At 39.4% G+C, this 24,244-nt stretch overlaps 3 protein-coding genes across 14 annotated transcripts in view; all 3 read right to left on the bottom strand.

Annotated features, from left to right (window-relative positions):
- LOC143738200 (uncharacterized) overlaps window positions 1-24,244 on the bottom strand; it is a 113,122-nt gene that overhangs the window by 30,301 nt on the left and 58,577 nt on the right. The window lies entirely within an intron of this gene.
- LOC143738198 (uncharacterized) overlaps window positions 1-24,244 on the bottom strand; it is a 62,937-nt gene that overhangs the window by 30,301 nt on the left and 8,392 nt on the right. The gene's annotated exons all lie outside the window — the stretch shown is intronic.
- Window positions 420-23,992, bottom strand: LOC143738170 (NLR family CARD domain-containing protein 3-like). 11 transcript variants are annotated; one of them, XM_077230158.1, is made up of 11 exons: window positions 23,783-23,992; window positions 23,101-23,172; window positions 22,649-22,765; window positions 22,058-22,174; window positions 20,691-20,750; window positions 18,815-20,608; window positions 18,482-18,655; window positions 17,692-17,865; window positions 15,344-15,517; window positions 14,890-15,063; window positions 9,668-11,224 (listed from the first exon to the last, which is right to left on the bottom strand). In XM_077230158.1, exons 2-11 carry the CDS (start codon window positions 23,148-23,150, stop codon window positions 11,218-11,220), a joined length of 2,841 nt encoding a protein of 946 aa, XP_077086273.1. In that variant the 5' UTR covers window positions 23,151-23,172; window positions 23,783-23,992; the 3' UTR covers window positions 9,668-11,217. The 11 variants fall into 11 exon arrangements, 10 of the variants coding, with proteins under 10 accessions (XP_077086273.1, XP_077086275.1, XP_077086276.1 ...); XM_077230160.1 differs by lacking the exon at window positions 15,344-15,517 and having other exon boundaries at window positions 11,089-11,224; window positions 23,783-23,978; XM_077230161.1 differs by lacking the exon at window positions 18,482-18,655 and having other exon boundaries at window positions 11,089-11,224; window positions 23,783-23,941.

The following is a 24,244-nucleotide window of genomic DNA, read 5'->3' as shown; positions in this document are numbered from 1 at the left end:
AACTTGTAAAATCGACATGTTTATATGTAAACTTTTTTTTTTTAAATGTGCATTTTTAAATGTTTAATAAAAGGGCAAAACATTAAACCAAAATTAGAAAATTCATATTTTATTTTTCTTATTCAACGTGACATTTAAAATACAATCATTATTTTTTTTTATTTTTCCCTTTATGGTTAAAAAAAAGGAACGGACGCAAAACCACATGGACCAAATGGAGATTGATGAAGAGTGATGAAGGCATTATGAGTTTAAAATAATGTATCTTAAATAATGAACGAATAATATCTTGTGACACTTGCCACAATTAATATTTTTTATAATTTTTCACATTTCAATTTAAACCAAAATAGGTGCTGCATGTTAGATGTACATCAAGAGTATAAGTATGATATATAAATAAATGTAAATGTTTTCCATCTTGTGGTTCTGATGATGAATCCAGTGTGTTTGTGGACATGAAACAGTAATACTGTAGTCCAGCATCTGATCTCTAAAGAGCTTCATGGGTAAAGATGGCGCTAGATTACTGTTAAAGTTACAGTTAACATTACAATGTTAAAGGTGGGGTATGTGATTTTCTTTTTTGACCATTTTTTTTAAAATCACTTGAAATCCTATTCCTGGCCCACTTGCTGGCTGTAAATTAGAAGCACTGAAATGAAAATTAAGCAATTTAATCATCTGTGGAACGGGCAGGACTCGAAAAACTCCAGCCAATCATTTTCAAGACCGTCTAGAATCATTGGACAGAGAATGCGTCACTCAAACGGTCTTACCATGCCCCCATCCCCCTCGCGCACGTGTCCCGTTCCTGCGCATACTCAAAGCTTGTGACCCAGTCACAGGAAGTGCAAGTCGCCCCGGTACAGAGAGAGAGAGAGAGAGAGAGAGAGAGAGAGAGAGAGAGAGAGAGGGTATAGTCGCTTCCGTTTGGAGAATGTCAGACAAGACACTATCACAGAAAAGGAAATCTATTTTCGAGAGAGCAATTGCGAACAAAACGGCCGAAAGAGAAAGGTCTAAAACAAGGGTCATTCTAGGCGATGCTTTTCAACGTTGGCGGCAACTGAAGGACCAGGAAGGACTACCAACAGATGCGGCTGTGGCATTTTTTCTGCTTGACAGGTGAGAAGCCGATTAACTTGTAGTATTTACTACTAATCAGGGAACTGTCTTTTACTCACGATATGCACACAAGAATTGTAGCTGTTCTAACGTTATAGCCCAGCCATATTTAGAACTAGCTAGCTAAACAACCTGTTTGGGGAGGAAGCTAATGTGAGCGATTGTGTTTATGTATGGGCATCTGAGTTTTCGCTCGTGCTTGATTGCATGTTGATTGCATGTTGATTGCAAACCCATGTTTTTCGAATGGGTGGAGTCAGAGCCAGCGTTGGAGGAGAAGTAGGTAGGACCTTATGAGTTGTGTATTTTCAAAATCTGCCGGCCGTTTTGCAAATCACATACCCCACCTTTAAACAGCTTCAGGTCTGAGATCAGAACTGTGCGAAATACACGCATGCTTTCATTTAGATTTGACACAGCAGGTTTTATCTCCATATCGGTCTCAGTTGGTGATGGATTCATCATCTAGTGTCAAAGCTGCTCAGATCCTGGAGAAAACATTAGCCCTTTTCTGCTCTTCTTTACTGGAAAGATCTGCAGATGAAAAATACACACATATGTGTAGAAGTCTTTTTTAATCACTGGATATATTACGTTTCACTCAGATATTTTTTAGCAGCTTCAACTCTGTTTGAGAGCTGAAGATTGCAGGAACAGGCCAATGATGGACCTGGACAGAAAGAGAGCGAGAGCTGCGGTCAGTGTGTGATAGTGACGCTCACTCTTACCGTTATAATGGAGTCTGGCTTTGGAGAAACACATGAGGAAATCAACAAACAAACTCTGAGCATATAGGACAGAGAAATCCAGCTGAAAATCTAAATAATCACATTTTTCTCATTTATTTTTTCCTGTATTTAGTAGTGTAGATCAGCTGAGAAAAATCAAAGCTGTTTATTTGCTCTCAGTCAGTACATTAAGAGCACATTGCTATAATAACTGGACACAAAAACCCCATCTATGTTCCCGGTAGCAAATTCCACTGAAACATCATTAAGAACCTGAAGGAATGGAAGAGAAGATCTGGAAGGACATTTTCCACTAGAACTGCTCGTAAACTGGTCACGATCACAAAACTAAAGGCCGAATCCCTGCTGAGGATCTGCAGAAGATTGAACTGGCACAGGAGTCGAGCGTCACCGGTATTCATCACACAAACATCATCTGCATGTAAGAGTCATCAGAAAGAAACCTGACCTCTCATCACTAAACCCAATGTCTGAGCTCTACAACAACACTTTGATAAGACAGAGTCCTTTTGGGATGAACTACTATGGTCTGATGAAGTTACAACTCAACTTGTTGGCTACAATCTCCAAAGGTGTGTTTGGAGAAAAAGGGAGAAGAATGTGAAGAAAAGATCATCTTGCTGACTGTTAAACATGGCGCTGGATCTGTGACGCTTCAGGGTTTGTGTGGCTGCCAGTGCAACATGAAATATTGTAAATGGAAAGAGAAGAACGGATTCTACTAAACACCAACAAGCCCTGAAATCCCACAGTCAGTGAAGAAACTGAATCTGAAGAGAGTTGAATCTGAGTTGGGGAATTCATACGCCAAACATACTTCGAAATCTACCATCAACCTTCTCAAGAATTAAGACTTCATTTATTTGACCAAAAATACAGCAAACACAGTAATAATGTGAAATATGAACTCATTCCTGTGACATCAAACCTGAATTTTCAGCATCAGTCTTCAGTGTCAAATGATCCTTCAGAAATCATTGTAATATGCTGATTTGCTGCTCAAGATTTCTCATTATCAATGTTGAAAACATTCGTTGCTTCAAATGTTTTTCGGTATTCTTTAATGAATGGAAAGTTCCAAAGATCAGCATTTATTTAAAAATCTAAATCTTTTGTAATATTATAAATGTCTTTCCTGACAATTTTAATCAATTTAATGCATCCTTCCTGAATAGAATTATTAATTGTTTTAAAAAGACATCTTTCTGACCCCAAACTTTTGAATGGTAGTTTTAAAAAGGATCATACACACACTAAAACTGATGCATTATAACAAAAGATTGTACAGTAGTTAACAATCATGTTTAATCTTGAATAGTTAGGCTGTAAAGTGTCTTCCTTTGGTCTAACAACCTATTCAAGTATCCAGTGACATAATTGAAATGTTATATTTATAATTGAATTCAGTGTAGTAATATAATTCACAAATAAGATAAGATACAAGCACTGATTTGTGAGCTTGAGAATGAAACGTCAATTTAATATCTCAGTGTAGCAGAATATTCCGGCCTGATTTAGAGCATTTTATGAGATTTAAAACTGGACAAATTTTCATCATAATATATGACAAAATTTTACTTCATATCACTACTCATAATTATCTTACCACAATTAAGGTATTTATAGCATTTTAAATATTTAATTTCCTCCTCTGTTATGAAAACTGATGATGGACTAGCAGAATATAAGAAATATTGGAGGAACATTTTCTCATGTACATTGTTTTTGAGATGTTTTATTATCACATTTCATCAGATTCTCATAACAGGGATTTGCAGTGGGTAAATTTTGTAAATGTTTTATTGCCTTCTGCTTGATACTCTGTGAGCAATACACCTGACGTTCAGAACGATTCTGCTGTCTCAGTCGCACTAGTGTGTTCTGTTGCTGAAACTGAATGTGAGGCTGAATTGACCGTGAGAAAGTGACTGTTCCTCCCAGACTCTCGAATTCAGAAACAGTGAAGGGTATAGATGTACATTTATCTTACTTTTGGGATTCTCATCGAAGAGATAATGGTTTGCTGATAAAACGTTTTTTGTCTCTTTTCTCTGACACACTCTCAAAACAACAAATGACAACAAACAAACAAATGTTTTGATCCATGATATTGAAGTTATTGGTTCAGCTCCCATCAAACAGAACCCTATCGGGCGGATCCGAGGAAGAGGAGGGAATGGAAGAGGAAGATTACCTGTTGTGAAAGGGTCTGGCGGTGTGTAGCTCGAGTGTGTGGAGCTCGCCCTGTCTTCTGGAGCCAAACACACACGACACATTCAGGTTTAGCACAGACTATCAGAAACTTCACAGTGTCACTAAACCTGACTCTTTTCCTCTGCCCAGGATGGAGGATTGCAGATCGTGTGGGTTCTGCGTCATATGTTACTAAACTGGACTTGCTGAAAGGTTATTGGCAAGTGTCTCTTATGCCTCGTGTCTCTGATCTCTCTGTATGTGTGACGTCGGATGATTTTCTGCACTATACACTCATGGATTTCAGTAGGAGAAACGCTCCAGACACTTTCCAGCGGCTCATGCAGAGGCTCTTATCTGGCGGGACAAACTGAGAGGCAGATTTAGATGATCTGGTGGTTTATACAAATTCATGGAGAGATCACATTAACACCTTATGTGAAGTGTTTACAAGACTTGTGAAAGCTAGCCTGGATGCCAGGCCGAACCCCGCCCACAACATTTTTAGGTCGGGAAGTTCGGTCTGGACTCGATCTGTTGAGGAGCTATTATGACCGGACAAAAATTGTTCGGACAAATCAAATTGTCAGGGTGGGCTTTATACGATGATGGACAGATGAGCAACCATAGACATCATATCTATGTGAGCAGAGCAACGGTAATGTAACCATCCACGTCATCAGAGCGCTTGGGTTGAATTCATGGCTGCCGCTGGAGAATTGAGTTGTGTATATTTCGCTATCGCGTGTGTTATAGAAGATATAGAGATATAGCGCATTCATTTTAGAAGAGGAACAGAGAACCGCAATCAAGGCATTTGTCGATGGGAAAGATGTTTTTGCCGTCTTTCCTACGGGATTCGGAAAAAGTTTAATCTATCAACTTTAATCTATTTCTCAACATACGTCACTTACTCCGTTGCTCTGATTGGTTCTAGTTCTATCCAATTGAGTGCAGAGGCCTTTTATTTCCTGGTTCTGACACACGCCCCATAATCACAGCCCAATGGAGCAGTTTCAGACTCACATTCTGACTAGAATCTGAGTATGACGACGTCAGGCTATGTGAAAGCCTCATTAATGGTGAACCTGTTCAAGAGTGAATTTGGCAAGGCAGAAGTAACGTACCTGGGTAAAGAAGTGGGCCATGGTCAGGTACGTCTTGTTAACGCTAAAGTGGAAGTGATTATGGATTTTCCCATACTTAAAACTAATGACTTAATGACTGGGTACTATAGAGCTTTTTGCAAGAATGTTTCCACTATAGTTTCCCCTTTAACTGATCTGTGGAGTACGGCTAGAGAGTTGAACTGAACTCTGAGTGTGATCACGCTTTTGCTGCTGCTAAAGATCTTCTTTGTAATGCGCCTGTTCTCTCTCGCCTGACTTTACTCACCCATTCAAGCTTGAAGTGGACACAAGTGCATTAGTGTGGATCGTGTTAATACAGGACAGTGAACTTGGCATTGACCACCCGATATGTTACTTCTCTAAGAAATTTTCAAAAGCCCAAAGACAGTATATCACTATTGAAAAGGAAGCTCTAGCATTACTTCTTGCTTTACATCATTTAGAAGTATATGTAGGAGGCAGATCTGAACCTGTCGCAGTGTTTACTGATCATAATTTTTAATGCATATGTGTAATTCAGCAGATTAGATTTGAATCAGTTGAACGTCATGACTGAAAGATTAACTCTTTCCCTGCCAGCGTTTTTGACCATTTTCCATAAATTTTCATGGCCCCCAGAATATTTGATTGTATATTATTTGATTGAAGAATATTCCCCACAGAATATTTGATTGAATATCGAGCCCGTTCTCATCCTTTGGCGTCATACATGTGACGCTTTGTACATTTCGTTGAAATCTTACGCACATGGCATCCTTTAGCATCAATATGAGACGCAGAACCCGAGGCGTCATACAGGTGACGCTCGTCTAAATCCAACGCACATGGCATCGTTTAGCGTGAATATGAGACGCAGATCCCAAGGCGTCATACAGGTGACGCTCGTCTAAATCCAACGCACATGGCATCGTTTAGCGTGAATATGAGACGCAGATCCCAAGGGGTCATAACCGTACCCTACCCCAGACCTAAACATACCCATAACAGTGCGTGTTATATTGACGCTAAAGGATGCCATGTGCGTAAGATTTCGACGAAATGTCATATGGCGTCACTTATATGACGCCAAAGGATGAGAATGCGTTAGAATATCTTAATATGTAATATATCCAAAAAAAGAAGGGCAAAAAAGAACAGAGCCTCTGCTTTAAAAATAAAAATTTATATATATATATATATATATATATATATAAATATATTGTATTCGAGCTTAATGCATTGTTTTTCTATTAACACCTGAATGTGGGTAAGTTTCATAAAAAGCAAAGACTACATCCAGATCAGGTTCAAACACAGATGGAGTGGATCGAGTCCATCAACACCTCAAATCTTCAGTCCTGTAGCTCGTCCTGGGTCGACAGTTCATTCAGTAACAGGCAGTTTTAATTTATATGCTGTTTAATGTTTGAAGGTCGTGTTATTTTACTTGTGCGTCAGCAATACTTTTAAAGGCCCTGTCCCAAATGGCACACTACATATGCACTTTTGGTCACATGGACTTACAATGGCTCCCATGTGCATGTGTCCGTTAAGTCCATAAGACCGTAGGGTGTCCCATTTATCATTTTAGGTTTCAGAAGGGTGTGCTCGAGCACCTTCTTTGCAGTCGATATGCGCCCACGATGCACACTTTTGCCGAGCCTGCACTGACTTCTACCCGACGAAAACGACAAAGTGGCGTTACCTCATGAAAGTGCCGCAGGAAGAGTGCAAGTGCTTAGAGTGCCATTTGGGACAGGGCCAATCACTCGTTTTTGCTGCTTCTCCTGCGTTATGATCAGGAGATTTAGATTTTTAACAGGCGTTACTGTTACAGGTATTGATGCATATGATGAATACTCTTCAGAGGATGTGTAATAGCGCCCCCTACCGTGTAACAATGTAATTGAGGAACAGTGTGTTAGCAATGCTCATTGTAGGTCGTATATTTGATCAGCTGTGTTTTTTTTAAATTTAAGAATGTAAGTGGCAATGCATCATTCCTTTAAATAAAAAAGAAATAAAATGCAATAGCGTCAAGGGCTGGTTGAAGCAGGATGTTAATTGCAGCAGTGTTTATTTAAACAAACTCTAATACTTACAAACTGGGTCAAAGAAACATGAACAGAACAACCAAACATATCTCAATGATGACATATGGGCTTAAATACACAGAACAGATAAGGGAAACGAGACACAGCTGGGACAAATGAACTCATAACGACTAATTAAAGACTAACTAAAAAAGACACATGCCTTTGGTGTGAGAGACCCGGGTTCAAATCCACTGTGAGACACCAATGTGTCCCTGAGCAAGACAATTAACCCCTAGTTGCTCCAGAGGAGTGCGACCTCTGACATATATAGCAATTGTAAGTCGCTTTGGATAAAAGCGTCAGCTAAAATGAATAATTGTAAATTCATGGGCAAACTGGGTGTCACAGGCAAACATAAACACACACACTAAACGTGACACATAAATGATTCACTTGTGAATGTAATCGAAGGCATTTTTAATATGTTTGTAGGGCTAAATTACTAAAATTAAGTAATTAAATGAATATTATATATGGAGATGATTATAGTAGAGCATTTGCCAATATAAATGTCACTTCTGAAGAAAAAAAAAGTCACCTTTATTTACACAGCGCTTTTTACAATACAGATTGTTTCAAAGCAGCTTCATGGTGATAAAGGCAAATAATAATAGTAATAATAATAATTCATTACATTTATATAGCGCTTTTCTCACCATTTAAATCGCTTTACATAGAAGGGGGAAATCTCCTCAACCACCACCAATGAAATAAGAAAAATAATGTAACAAAGTTTGTTCCGACTGTACAGCAGATCTAGAAGAAAATTATGTTGTAACACATCCCTTAATTTAAGATGATACATCTGAGGGGTTCAACAGAATTCGACTGGTACTGATAATGAAACCACTTCAAAAAACAAATACTCTATTTTGTTTTATTCCCAAGTGCACAGCAAATAATCAACATAAACAACTGAGCAGTCTTTGTCTTTGAGCATAAAGGAGAGTCAATAATAAATCAAACATAATATGATTGATCAGAGTTAGATGAATAAGACGATGATGTAGATGAGATGATTAGTTATTCATCCAAACAGTTATTTGAGAGCGATGCAATGTTATAATCCAGTAAACCAGATGAGTGTGAAATGGAGATAACAGCCCTGTAGATCCGTAGCATCAAACTCACGTTGCTTATGAAAAAACAAGTGGTAAAAAGTGCTCAAATAAGGAGAACACATGCAGCATGGACCAACAAAGGTATCAAACAACCTCCACCAAAATGTCCAAAAAGTCCTTTGTTTTAGGACTCAAACAGGACTTATGAGAAAGTAGGTAGTCATGAGTTCAACCATGGGGTTTCCCTCTACCAAAACAAACTGACTTACTCGTCTGTGATCGGGCTTATATCCAGTAATAAATTATCTCTAGCGCCCTCAAGCGGCTGCTAGTGGTAACACATGTTGACCCCCATGCATCATTCTCCAGAAAACAATGAAACAGTGGCGCAGATAGGATTTTTTAAATGGGGGGGACCAAGCTGTCAGCAAATGATTTAAACTAAATTCGTTATTTTGCGTAATTTGGGCTTTAACTAGTGCTCAAGTAGTTACTTTGCGTAATTTGGGCTAATGATTTGCACTAAAAAGCCATTGGGGGATTCTTATTTGAAATCATGGATAAACAACAATGAACAAAGGTAAACAAAGGCCTACCTGATCACCACCCGCAATGCATGGTCATACTATTATTTGACTAGTATGTCAATCACCCACCAAAACTTCATGTCTTCAGCAAAGTATGTTTTGTGGCTGCCCTCCTGCAGATCCTCACTTGCCTGACTAGGGCAGAGGTCTTCAATCCTGCTCCTGGAGGGCCACTGTCCTGCAGAGTTTAGTTCCAACCCTAATCAAACACACCTGAAACACACAGCTCATTAAGCTCTTCAGGATCGCTTGAATATACAAAGGCAGGTGTGCTGAAGCAGGTTGGAACTAAACTGTGGCCCTCCAGGAGCAGGATTGAAGACCTCTGGACTAGGGCCTGCCTTACTGTCATCAGAAATCGCCTGCAGGCCAGGAGGACAACATTTTAAATCTTATAATTTCAGTTAACCCTCTATACCTCTATAGAATTTCACAACAATGTGAAATAACAACATATTCCTGAGAATTAATGGCTAAAACTACTATTTCAAAAATGTCTAAGAATAACTCAATTTTAAAATTAAGTGTTAATTACAAGTTTGTTGCAATTTATAGATTAGAAATATCTTCCAAATGATGTATGACAAATTAAGAAATGTTTTTCATAGCCCATAATTTAATAATCTATATCCTCCGTAGCTCCAGTCCATACAATAGAAAAAACATGATTTCCTGCTATAAGAGGATGTCAAAAGTTTATGTAGGCCTTTATTTGTTGTTTGCATAAACCTTGCACCACACAAATTTACTTATTATGATTATTTTTATAGTGGCTTACACGACAGTGAACATACCTCAGTCAATTTATACAGTACAATGGGTTAAATGATAAGATAAAACATTATTTCCTGACGACGATAAATTGTTTGATTTATCCAACCATTCTTTTTGTGTTCATTCATTATTTGTCTCTGTCCACTCACCTAAATGCATAGTTATGGTCTCCACATTTTGCTGTGTTTACTAAGTGCAAAAGCCTTCTTGCCATTATTGTCAGACTAGCTATTCCCCTTAACAAATCTAATCTGCCACATCTGGGAAAGTCAACAGGCATAGGATACTTACATTGTTTGTTTTTGAAAAAATGAGGTGATTGTTTTTTGTCTCTTCATTGCCTTTATGTGGCATTTATACAGTCGATTTTTTTCAGTTCAGAAAATCACCGACTCAGCTCAGTCATAGATTGTATATGATCACTATGGTTACCGGCCCGCCCCTACAGGCACGATTGAGGCAGCTACCAGCTCCTCATATGACCCCGGCGACGTCACTCAGGAGTCGTAGCACACACCCAGAAGAGAGTGTAAACGTCGGTGGCATGATGGCATCGTGTGTTTATTGACAACAGAACAGCGTGTTGTGAGAACGTGGGTACAAATAAAGTAATGGTGACCGGTGTAGATTATTATTGTGTGTCAGTCCGCGTCTGCCCCGATCCGATTCTGAAGCAGCGGCGGGCCGGGACACTACTTTGGCTAATGTACTTGCCGAAAACACTGGTTAATCCTCTGTTTTACCGATTTTGTCGCCTTTCGTAGGGATAGTGAGGGCGGGGGACGGATCGAGTCACTATGAATCTGGGGGGGTCATGTCCCCCCCGTCCCTAGTGCCATCTGCGCCCCTGCAATGAAAAACAATATACAAAACCAAGTAACGTTTTATACTGTTACAATGTCATTGTCCAGATTAATTAAGTTCAGTGATGTTTCATTTCTGTTGTAAAAAAATATATTAATTTAGTTTATTTAGCTTTACATTCGCTCAGGAGAAACCAGTGATGTCATCGTCCAGCTCAGTTCAGTTCTCATATAATGGTGTCAATGCAGGAGATCAATAATATTGTTGAATATTAAGTGTCTCCAACTAAGCAAGCCAGAGGAGACAGTGGCAGGAACTCAAACTCCATCAGTGACAGAATGGAGAAGAAAACCTTGGCAGAAACCAGACTCAGTCGCTCAGTTCTCCTCTGACCAACGAACAAACAGTGTATGATTATGATTCAGGCATTACAGGTCAGAAGTGAGATTGGATCTGAATATTCAGAATGTTTATCCAGTTTCATCTGGTTGAAGGTTTCCTGGTTTTACTTTGGATGAAGGATTGGATCATTCTGTAAAGTTTCACAAACACGTGTGTGCGTGTGTGTGTGTGTGTGTGTGTGTGTGTGTGTGTGTGTGTGTGTGTGTGTGTGATGATCACTGTGGGTTTGTGTCTGTTGATTCTGTTGAATGTGATTGTGTCTGTAGTGGCTCTTTATTCACCATCAGCTGATCTAGAGAAGATCAGACTAACATCTAGAACCTGTAAGTAAAACACAGACAGTGTGGACCGACATTTTTGCATGATCAACTTTAGAACAACTAAAAGAAACTACTTAGATGATTATTTGAGAGATTATAATATAATACTGTGACACATGATTGTTAAAGCTGTTCCCTTTCAAGGAACACAGGGAACACCCCTGCATGATTGCGTCATGAAGCACGTGTATAATTAGTCCAATGGAGAGACGAGATGTCATAGGCGGGTGACGTCATCGACCAGGAAACTATAAAGCAGGCCTGAAATCAGACCGCGCTAGCTTCTGTGCCTTTAGCAATCGCTCTGTGTGAATCTGTCTCGGTCTATTTATTGTTGTTTGTCCACAAGCATATATATTTATATTAGACAGAAGTAGCCTATACTAGCATAAAGCTTTGGATCGTGTGTTCGTCCCTGCCCTCGCTTCATTACGAGTGGGGACACACGCGATTAATGTGTTGTTTGTTTGGGAGTGGAGCATGCACGGTCAGCTTTAGTAAATTGTGGCTGACAGGGTTCATTCATACATTTCCGACGTGTAACGTATGCACTATCGAGAGTTTTAGCTCTGCTCTTGTTGGCTTTTTTTCTCGAGGGAAGAAAGTCGATAAAGACGGGTCTGCAATTAAGATTCTGTGACTCGATCTCAGATCTCGCGTTTGCCGAGGCAGCACGTAGATTATGGGTCTGCATATCTGCAATAACAAGTGTCTCTTAATGATCCGCAATGTATAATATGCACAGGGAACTGAGCAGACAGGAATCTCTTATGATTGAATGCAAACTAATTTTGTATTCTTTATTGTTTGAGATTATAATATGTGGTCTATATTAATACATATTCAGCCTTTCAACTAGACTGTTTATATTTGTCTGATTATTTGGCTGCATTTAATTTTTGAGAAAATTAAATATATACTCATCTAATCTTTGAGGAGTTAAATGTCTGTATTAATATACTATTCAGCTTTTTTCATTCAGACTGTGTTCATTTGTTCGGTTGATATTTGGCTGAATTTAATTTTTGAGAAGATTAAATATGTACTCATTCTATCCTTGGAGTTAGATGTCTGTATTAATATACTATTCAGCTTTTTCATCCAGACCATGTTTACTTGTCTGGTTGATATTTGGCTGTATTCAATTGTGAAAATTAAATATGTACTAATCTGATCTTTGAGGAGTCCTTAAATTCTGAGGAAATAAATGGTTAATTCCCAGGGGGAAATTGATAACACCTCATTATATGGTGCCCATTTCTCCCTTCGGTGCCCTCCAGTGAGTTCTAGTCTCAGTGTCTGACTTGCAGAAGGAAGGTTTAAGAGGGGTCAGTTCAGTTGCTTCCTGCCGGTCATCCGTTTCAGGAAGCCGGATTGGCTTCGCAAGCTATACTAGAGATCAGTCTCGAGAGGCTGGTTGCTTTAGTAGTCTCAGCCATAGTCGTTTTGGGATAAGACATATCTGAGGACAGTCGCTATCTCGAAGAAGGCTTCGACTAAGAAGAAGTCCTGACGCCGAGGCTATCAGGCTTCTGAGGGTGTCCCCTTCCGGGGAGAGACGGGTTTGAGAATCCGTGTCTCCTCGGCACCCTCTGGGGGGCGACTCTCTGAGGAGGGTTCGGTTGACTTTGGACTTTGGTTCTCATTCACCCATATTTCAAGGGGTCCTTCCTACGGTGGTGGACCCCCCGCAGGTTCTGGTTATGTTATCATTCCTAGGAAGCGACTCTCTGAGTAGGGTCGCAGAGCTGTCAGTTCGGTTGTTCCCTGCCGGTTTCGCCACTTTTGGGCACCGAGGTGTCAGCATTCCCGAACGATCCTCCGAGGACCACACATATTTCTAGTTGGCCCTCCCTACGGTGGTGGACCCCGAGCAGGCTCTGGTTATGGAGCAAGAAGTACAGACTATTCTGCGAAAGGAGGCTATAGAAAGGGTTCCTCCTCCCAGTAGGGAGTCAGGGGTTTACAGCCGTTACTTCACTGTTCCAAAGAAGGATGGAGGCTTACATTCAAACAGATTGTGTCACAGATTATGAGTGGTCACTCGGCGAAAGGTCTTTGGCAGGACAATCTACTTTCTTGGCACAAAAATTGGCTAGAAATTATGGCGTTTTTTCGAGCTCTCAAGCAGGAGATGCAGGAGACACCTGCCAGACCTGAGAGGTCACCATGTGCATGTCCGCACGGACAACACATTGGTGGTCTCTTACATAATCCAGGGAGTTCTGGAGAGACTTCGCCGGGACGGGGTCCGTCTTCTGAATTAATAGCCCCGTTTCGGCAGGCCCGAGTACGATTTTGGACCTAGAGTCTCTCCTCGACGGCTCTCTTCTGGAGATCATTCACTTTGGGCTTGGCCTCTGAGGGGGCCCAGCTCATAAGTTCAGGTCTCTCAACTGAGGCTGTTGAGACCATCCTCCACTCCAGAGCTCCCTCCACGAGGAAACTCTACACCTTGAAGTGGATATTGTTCACTTCCTGGTGCGGAGAGCACCAACTGGACCAAGTCATCTGCCCTGTGGTTGCAGTGCTGGAGTTCCTGCAGGAGCATTTCTCGGCAGGTCTATCCCCCTCCACACAAAAGGTATACATGGCTGCCTTAGCTGCTTACCACGTCCCTTTAAGTGGTGTATCCTTGGGGAGACACCCTGTAGCACGTTTCCTTTGCGGCACTGTGAGGCGTCTGACCAAGATACTAGGAGTATTGCTGCCTCAAAGGCTTTATTATCGGGGGTTTCCCTCCATGACATCTGTGATGCGGCAGGCTGGTTCTCACTGCATACATTTTTTAGATTTTATGACTTGGATCTTGGCTCAACTCCAGGTTCTAGGCTGCTTGCTTCTTAGTGTGCTAAATGGCTTCACACAGAACAGGCATTTGCTATTATGGCATAGTGGGTATGGGGTTCCCACCGCATCTCGATGCAGCTCGAGTTCCCTTGAAAGGGAACGTCTCAGGTTGCGTATGTAACCCTGGTTCCCTGAGAGGGAACAAGACGCTGTGTCGCCCTGCCATACTCTCTGCTTGCCTGTAATCGACTTGCTTTGGCTTTTCAGAAGTTAGCGCAGTCTGTTTTCAGGTGTGCTTTATAGTTTCTTGGTCGATGACGTCATCCGCCTATGAGGTTTCGTCTCTCCATTGGACTGATTATACACGTGCTTTACGACGCAATCGCGCAGGGGCGTTCCCACAGCGTCTCAACGCAGCGTCTCGTTCCCTCTCAGGGAACCAGGGTTACATACGTAACCTGAGACATTTTTAAACATTCAGATTTTGATTTTGCTTCTAAGTCACCATGAATGATGATCCTTGACCCTTATCTATAAGCGTGCATGACTGTCCTCTTTCTGTGTCACTGGCTCAGTTTTATTGATAAAGAAACTAGTGATAAATATTTACCATTATCCTTTATTGCAATTGACATTCTCTCAAAATACATCATTTAAGGATAAAAAGACCATGATTAAAGCAAAATATTGAATTGTTTGAAATAAAAATAAACTTGATATATATTTAATTGTTGTTCTAAACTATTATAAAAAAAAATCAAACTCTTATTAAACATGTTTATAGTGTGTAATTCACCATCATGAGGAAAGTAAACTAAGAAGAAACAAAATTAACTTTCAATTAAAATATGAACAGTTTTAATCATTACTACTCACAGAAGCATCTCCAGTTTATAATGTGGATCCTCCTTCAGATCAGAGAGCAGCTTCACATCTGAGTCTCTTAGTTTATTTCCAGTCAGACTCAGTTCTCTCAGGTGTGAGGGGTTTGATCTCAGAGCTGAAGCCAGAGCAGCACAACCTTTATCTGTAACACCACAATAACTCAACCTGTAGAGAACAATGACACTCTTCAGTCTCTCAGTTCAGGATCTAAGTACCCAAAAATCATCAACATATCTGTATATGAACACAGTTGTCACATCTTTACATCATTCAGTCATGTTTATACTATCATTAATATTGTAAAATGATGTCAGACACATTGGAAAGAATCTAATGAAAATAAAAGCAACATTGCCATTAGTAATTTCACAGTAGTTTTTTGTATGGCAATTATTATTTACCAGTAAAATAGAGGACTATGTTGGGACATTTTATACGATCTTACCGCAGTGTTTCCAGTTTGCAATGAGGATCCTGCAGTAGAACAGAGAGCTGCTTGACTCCAGAATATCCTACTTTATTCCTTGACAGATCCAGTTCTCTCAGGTGTGAGGGGTTTGATCTCAGAGCTGAAGCCAGATCAGCACAACCTTCATCTGTAACACCACAATCCCACAACCTGTAGAGAACAATGACACTCTTCAGTCTCTCAGTTCAGGATCTACAGCTCAGATAAACAGGAACTTCACAATCAGAAACTTAATGCACGGCACCATTAACAGGTCCAGTGTAAGGTTCAGACCCGCTTCTACAAACTGCTTGAGGGGGTTAGTTTTCATTTGATAAAAATTGTAAGAATATTCAAAAACAATTAATTTAAGTGTGTTTGTGTCTTTGTTACATATGTTACATGAACTTACCATAGTAATAACAGTAAATGATGCATAATTACTTGCAACTAACCATCAATTAGACTGTAACAAAACAATGACACCCTAAAATAAAGTGTAACCGAATATTCATTTTTATGCAAGTGCCCAAAAATCATCAACATATATTTATGTGAACACGGTTGTAACATCTTCACATCATCCAGTCATGTTTACTATACTATCATTAATATTGTAAAATGATGTCTGGCACATTGGAAAGAATCTAATGAAAATAAAAGCAACATTCCCATTATTAATATCACAGTAGATTTTTTGTATGGCAATCTGTTACAGAAGCAGACTCAAGAGAAGGAGATTGACGTTAATAGGGATGCTGGCAGTGAATAATATGTTTCTTCTGACGGGTGTGATGACTGGTATAGACCCGGCGCCAGACACAAATTCACGGACGGGCATTACATTTTTTCAGGGGTTCACAAATGAGATCAACCTCATTGCATAATAACATTAATCGATTATGATACAATGATAATTATCAATAGAGCATAATATTATATAATTTATAATGTGATGACACTAAAGGTTTTTGCACACTGAGTCCAAAATTCTCGTATAGCCTATAAATATGACCTCACGTTGTGTCAATCACGTTTACATACTGCCTCCGAAACTTTCGTCCGTCATAAAACATTTTTGAAAAATGTGTGTGGGGGGGGAATCGTTTTTCGCACCCGTAGCAAGTATTTTGAGAGGTGTTTTAACAAATTCACAGCAACCGAATTGCCAATACGAAAAAATGGATACGAAAGTTTCGATTTCGAATTCAGTGTGCAGGGACCATACAGATGCACTGTTGACGCTCGTGCAGGCTCTTGAGATAGGCTACATCGAAACAAATGAGCACAGCTCACAAAAAAGAAACTCAGTTAATATACTGCCGTAAAAATTCAAAATGTGGAGTTTTTATATTTATAATATGATACAGTTAAGCAACATCACACGACCAAGAGTGCTGAATACCATCACGATTGAAAATGTGACACTGATTTCATATGGCAGTTCAATAAACAAGTAATTAATATTAAGTCACTTACATTTAGACAAAATATTTACTGTTTTTGTTCTATTTTAGCAGCGATAATAGTTCCAATCCAAACAAAGATCACAGCAGAACTAACAATTGTGTTTTCATCACTGAATGATTCAGCGTTTTGAACGAAACGCTTGAGTCAAAGATTCAATTACCCATTCTTAAACAACTGCCTCATTCTTGATAAATCAGCCGTTTGAACAAATCGTTTAAATGAATGACTCAAAGACTCGCAATAAGACTGCTTATCACATGCATTTCCGAGCTCACTATCGACAAACCAATCAAATAAGTTTACAAAAAAAAAAATTCAGACCAAACACATTTTTATTTTTATTCAGGAGTTATGCATTTACAAAAAGATATATTTTGATGACAGTAGCCTATTGATAAAAAAAAAAAAAATTGTGCAAACAAGGACTGGTGGGACTTGACGTGGAATTGGTGATGGGAGACAGACTCGTCCAGGGCGGGCACTAGTGACTCTCAGGGTAGGCCAGGCACCCCAATGCCCACCCATGATGCCGGGACTAGACTGGTATATGATGCAGTGAAGGCTGAAACTCTGAACAACACTATACTTGGAGACACGGAGGAGAATGGAGACGAGACTGGAGAAGGATCGCTGGAGATATCAAGTAGTAGTTGCTAAGGCAGTGTAAGTAGTTCTCTTCATACAAACGAGACCAGACAATGAACTGTGGTGAAGTGTGTGTCTAAATAGTGGCAGTGATGAGGGTGATGATGAGGTGCTGGTCTGTGTGATTAGAACTCAGGTGAGGGAGTGCACTGTGATTGGCTGGTGTGAGAGCCTGGCAGATCTGTAACACAATCATTATATACCACATGAGACATTTTATACAAACTTACCACAGTATCTCCAGTTTACAGTGAGGATCCTGCAGTAGATCTGAAAGCGTCTTGACTCCAGAATCTCCTACTTTATTCCTTGACAGACTCAGTTCTCTCAGGTGTGAGGGGTTTGATCTCAGACCTGAAGTCAGTGCAACACAAACTTCATCTGTAACACCACAATCCCACAACCTGTAGAGAACAATGACACTCTTCAGTCTCTCAGTTCAGGATCTACAGCTCAGATAAACAGGAACTTCACAATCAGACACTTAATCCACAGCACCATTAACAGGTCCAGTCTAAGGTTCAGAGCCGCTTCTACAATCTTCTTGAGCGGGTTAGTTTCCATTTGATAAAAAATTGCAAAGATATTCGATAATACTTTATTTGTCCTTGTTACATATGTTCATGAATTTACCATAGTAATAACAGTAAATTATGCATAATTACATGCAACTAATCATCAACCAAATCCTAATCCTACCCTTACCCTGTAGTAAGTACATGTAGTTGCTTAATATTACTCAATACTTAAATATATAATTACACTGTAACAATGACACCTTAAAATAAACTTTAACCGAATATTCTTTTTTATGCAAGTATCCAAAAATCATTAACATATATGTATATCACCACGGTTGTCACATATTTACATCATCCAGTCATGTTTATTCTACCATTAATATTGTAAAATGATGTCAGACACATTGGAAAGAATCTGATAAAAATAAGAGCAACACTCTCAGTAGATAATTTGTATGAAATCATTATTTACCATATGAGAAATTTTATACAAACTTACCTGAGTATCTCCAGTTTACAGTGAGGATCCTGCAGTAGATCAGAGAGCTGCTTGACTCCAGAATCTCCTACTTTATTCAATGACAGATCCAGTTCTCTCAGGTGTGAGGGGTTTGATCTCAGAGCTGAAGTCAGAGCAACACAACCTTCATCTGTAACACCACAATCACTTAACCTGTAGAGAACAATGACACTCTTCAGTCTCTCAGTTCAGGAAACACTTATATAAATGAGTTTCTCCTATTACAGTATTGATTTGATTAGAAATCACATGCTAAAATCATAAATATGATAATGTTTTATCAGTGTAATGATTGTTGTCAGCGTGACTTACTGAACTGATCTGGATTCTTTAACCACAGGCAGCAGCATCTGAAGAACTTCATCTGCTGTATTTTGTGCTCCAATAAACTGTTTTAGATCAAAGACATCCATCTTCTGCTCTGATGTCAGCAACACATAAACCAGAGCTGACCACTGTAAAGAGGAGAGTTGGGTTTCTCCTATTTCTCCAGATGTCAGATAATCATGGATCTCCTGCATCAGTGAATCATCACCCAGTTCATTCAGACAGTGGAACAGATTGATGGATCTCTCTGGAGAGTGATTTTGCCAGATTTTTTGTTTGATGTTCTGAACTGTTTCCTCTTTGTTGTAGGAGCAGCTTCTTGTCTTTGTCAGTAGTTCTCGTAAGAGAGTCTGATTGGACTCCAATGAGAGACCCAGAAGGAAACGCAGGAAAAGGTCCAGATGTCCATTCTTACTCTGTAAAGCCTCATCCACCGCTCTCTGATGCAGCTCAGATAATGAATGATATTTCTTCTGGTGGAAGATTTTAGAAAAAAAACTTTGTTTGGTTTTGTCAAACACATTTCTGTTCTTATATGTAAAGTAATTGTGTACATATAGAGCTGCTAGATGTTCCTGGATGGTCAGATGAACAAAGCAGAAGACTTTCCCCTGATACAAGCCCAACTCCTCTCTGAAGATCTGAGTGCACAATCCGGAGTAAACTGATGCTTCAGTCACATCAATGCCACAATCTCTCAGGTCTTCCTCATAGAAGATTAGGTTGCCTTTCACAAGCTCCAGGAAAGCCAGTTTCCCCAGTTTGAGAATCAAGTCTTCATCTTTCACTCTCTTTTTATAGTCCTTCTCATGTTTGATTTGGGTCTGAATGATCAGGAAGTGTGTGTACATTTGAGTGAGACTCTTGGGAATCTCTCCTCTCTCTGCTTCACTCCACATCTTCTCTAGAACAGTGGCTGAGATCCAGCAGAACACTGGGATGTGGCACATGATGTGGAGGCTCCTTGAGGACTTCAGGTGTGAGATGATTGTATTGGCCAGACTCTGATCACTGATTCTCTTCCTGAAATATTCCTCCTTCTGTGGATCATTGAAGCCTCGTACCTCTGTCACTCGATGGACACACTCAGAGGGGACGAGATCCGCTGCTGCTGGTCTGGAGGTGATCCAGATGAGAGCCGAGGGAAGCAGATTCCCCTCAATGAGGTTCATCAGCAGCTCGTCCACTGAGGCTGATTTAGATATATTACACAGTTTCACTTCACTCTTAAAGTTCAGAGACAGACGACACTCATCCAGACCATCAAAGATGAACAACACTTTATATTCACCACTCGATATTTCCTTTTCTTTTGTTTCCGGGAAAAAGACATGAAGAAGATCTGGAAGACTGAGTGTTTTGTCCTTCATCAAGTTGAGCTCTCTGAAAGGAAGTGGAAATATGAGCTGGACGTCCTGATTCTCTTTCTCTTCAGCCCAGTCCACAATGAACTTCTGCACAGAGACTGTTTTTCCAATGCCAGCGACTCCCTTTGTCAGCACAGTTCTGATGGGTTTGTCTTGTCCAGGTAAAGGTCTAAAGATGTCATTGCATTTGATCGGTGTGTCCTCTGTTGCTGCTCTCCTGGATCGTGTCTCAATCTGTCTCACCTCATGCTCATTATTGATCTCTCCACTTTCACTCTCTGTGATGTAGAGATCTGTGTAGATCTCATTCAGGAGTGTTGGGTTTCCCTGCTTTGCTATTCCTTCATGCAGACACTGAAACTTCTTCAGCAGATCTGTTCTAAATCTGCTTTGGATCAGTTGAGAATCATGACTGAAGGAATAAATTATTAGATTACAACAAATTAGTAAAAGTGATAGTAAAATATATTTATGTCTAGACAGAAACGTTGCACCTCAGATTAGATGACATGTGTCTTCCCCTAAATTTTCCTCCAGTGTCCACAGACTGTTCACTTATTATGGACAAACATGGATGGAACAGAGACAATACAACAGAGTCGAGAAAACAGAGACAATAATTCATATAGTATTCATATAGAGCCAGACAGGGGGGTTACAATTAGCGCCTCAACGCACCTGCTAACACTTTAACATTGCATTGTATTTTAGCACAAGTATATTTTGCATCTGAATATTAGTATAAAAATAAATAATTTTTAAAATGTTATTAGAAAGACGATGATCAAAAACATTTAAGTTGAGTGTTTAAGTTGTGTTTAAGTGGGAATTAACAAAAGGGTCAGAAATTGCCCTGTATGTATTTACTGTTTTAATAATTTAATTGAAGTGTTCATGTCTGTGTGAAGACACAAGAGATTGTTCTGATACTGATAACAGCGGCAACGAACACTCAGCATGAGTTAAACACCACATTCCAGCACCAGAATGAAATGAACACAAACTAATTAAATGAATACTCTTGTTAGTCAACTGGACATGTTTCGTTTGTATTAGGTATGGTACCTTTACAGCTTCCACACCCTTAACCGTAGTTGGGAGCGAGCTGGTTTCAGCATAATAACTTGGCTCGTGGCAGGTAATTTGCATCTAGTGGTCCAGGCTAACAGCCGAATTTCAAAACAGTGAGGCGTTGGTTGTTTGCATCAATTAACTCGGGCTTTATTACTTATAGCGGTACACATTCACAGGCATAAAAGGGCACTTTGCTTGCTAACATTCAACTGGAGCATAGCCTGCATCACTACTACATTCGCACCATAAACTCAGACTGAATCCCCCCCCCTCCCCCACGCTTTTACACTCCCATCATCCACCTGCCCCACTACGTCACGCATACGCATTTTTCCCAACAAGTCGACAGGGGGAAGCAGAGATGGCAACAGGTACATCCGTGCTGTGAGATGTTTCAAAAAGTGGTGTGGACAATATCGACCCTGGCAAAGAGTGGTTTGCCAACTTGCAAATTACGCCTATGTTTGTTGCATTATATGCCAAACGGTGACAGTTTAAAAATGGAGCTCTGAATAAACTGTCATGTGTATTTTTCCAAAGTTTGCATGTCTGTAACTCAAGAAGTTCTAACGATATCCTTTTAGATTTCTGTTCTTAGCAAACTTTTATTTTGATATCTTAATTTTTGAGGGCCTATGTGGTTCAATTCAATAAATGTATCTTGTTTTCATCTATTAAAATGAATGCATAGAACACAACTGTCTGAGAGCCAAAAAATGTATTGTTCCAAAGTTTGCATGCATGTAACTCAAGAAAATCTATCCATCTACAGTATGAAATGTTGTACCTCAGATCAGTTGATGTGTGTTTTCCCTTAAATTTCATTGGAGCTCCCATAGACTGGTCACTCTTCATGGACACACAGCTGGGCTCCGGTGAGTTTGATTTCTCCTTGTGGTTTTGACTTCAATAGAATAGAAACAAAAGAAAAAAGACAAGAATTCTTAATTATATTACAGTACATTCAGATAAACCTCACATAGAGAATCAATCCATCCACCTATCTTTAATCTGTTGTTGTGCTTGTTTATAATAATTGTCAATAAGTGATGTTGGGGTTTTTGGTTTGGTTGAAGCTGGTTTGGTTGAGTTTGTCAGGATTGTTCTGGTCCAGATTATCAGTGTTTTGTGGGTCAGTAGATGTTAGTGAAACATCAGGACTGAAGCTCTGGATGAGCTGTGAGAGGAGACCTGATCCTGTTCTCGACTCCTGCTATTTCAGCGCTTTATAATAGTGTGAGTCACTGAGTTATACATGCTACACAATATCACCACCCGTTTCTGTATTTTGATAATAAGTGGATATTTGCCAAATTATGACATACATGCATTATTTGTGTGTCTGTGGTCTCTGTCTGTCTAAACAAATATGTTGTACCTCAGATCAGTTGATGTGTGTTTTCCCTCAAATCTCACTGGCTCTATCATAGATGTGTCACTCTTCATGGACACACAGCTGGACTCCGGTGAGATTGATCTGTCACCCTTCAACTGACTTAAATAGAATAATAGAGATAATAGAGACAAGAATAAATTTGGTTGATCTATGAAAATAAATCACACATGAGAAGGTTGTCTTAAGACAGTATTTTGAAGAGCGATGATTCTGTCCAAGGATAATGTAATATATCATCTAGCTGTCTACTGTATCTGTGTGTCTTTGGACAGTGTTTAAAGACCCTGAGTGTCTCCAACTACTGTATATCCCGTCACCAGAATATGATGGAGACAACAGATCACTATACCAACCCTGCCAAACACCCACAACACCCTGTTATGTGCAGAAAATGAGTCTTCTATAACATTAAGATCATATGAAGATTGAAGTACCTGAATCCTGGACAAACCTCTCCATGTCTGAATGTTTTTCTGTCATCCATGATTCATTCAGTCTTCATGGAGCTGCTCAGGTAAGAGATCAGAAACGATCATTGACACACACTCAAATACAATACATTTCATTTGACATTTTCTTCAATGTGTTTATGGAGACAAAACAAGTCAGATTTTTGATTTATAATCAATAATTATCAACATTTAATACATCTGTGAATCTGACTAATATTCACAAATATTTGTTCAAGATTTTTGTAAACTGTTTTAAAATAAAAATGTTTCCTATTTGTTTAGTTTTAATGAAATGTTTAGTAAAACTGACATTACCTAAAGTGAGTTTGTAAAAACAATTTGATATTTGTTCAAGATTTCTCCCAACTCATATGCTGTTTTAAAAGCAACAATGTTCAAATTAAAATGCATTTGATTAAATACATAAATATGAAATGGAGTGAGTTTCTTAAAAGTATATATTTCAGTTGATTTGATTAACAAAATAAAGACATGACCAAAATTTCAATTGATATCCCTGATATTCAATAACTATTATTTTGGCCCACAGCATCTGATGTTACTCTCACCTGTGAGTAAAGTTCTTCATGTTTATGTTTTTAAATACTTGATTTCTAAAGTTAATGAGGAAGTAAAGCAGCTCACCTGACTAATGTTCACTCACCTGGATTAAACTGTTCGGTTACTGGTTCCCGACGTGTTCATGGTTTCTCAGCAACTGTTTCCCCAAAACATAAATTCCTGTAGAGGCAACTGGAAGCATTACTATTAAACACTTTAACGCTCAGTTTTTCTGAGGTAAAGAATCTTATTATGCCCTGGTGTAAAATGGCCATGGTAAAACTCTGAAAATACTTTAACTTCTGGAGGCAAAAGTTGCCAAACCAGTTGAGAGAGAGTGAGAGAGTGAGAGTGAGAGAGAGAGAGAGAGAGAGAGCGCTCACAAGTTTAGATCAGTAATCATTTGAGGACATGAGATTTTTTATCTCATGAATATTAATTATGCACAAATTGTCACGAACACACACAGGGAAAGACAGATCCATTAGCAGTATGTTTAATAGGATAATCCGTACTCACAATCCAGTCCAAGCTAGGTTCAAAATCCAAAAGGCAGTCCAAAACA

The sequence above is a fragment of the Siphateles boraxobius genome, unplaced genomic scaffold (genome assembly GCF_051911475.1).
Source record: "Siphateles boraxobius isolate OS27281-9 unplaced genomic scaffold, OSU_SipBor_1 14, whole genome shotgun sequence".
NCBI classification, from domain to species: Eukaryota; Metazoa; Chordata; class Actinopteri; order Cypriniformes; family Leuciscidae; genus Siphateles; species Siphateles boraxobius.
This window is presented reverse-complemented; position numbering and strand designations above follow the sequence as displayed.

Coding starts and splice junctions, on each gene's coding strand:
- LOC143738170 (XM_077230158.1), bottom strand. CDS start 23,150: ATGGATGACAGAAAAACATTCAGACATGGAGAGGTTTGTCCAGGATTC. Junction 22,175..22,648: donor CACACATCAACTGATCTGAG/GTACAACATATT, acceptor ATTCTATTGAAG/TCAAAACCACAAGGAGAAAT. Junction 15,518..17,691: donor TGTAAACTGGAGATACTGTG/GTAAGTTTGTAT, acceptor TGTTCTCTACAG/GTTGTGGGATTGTGGTGTTA.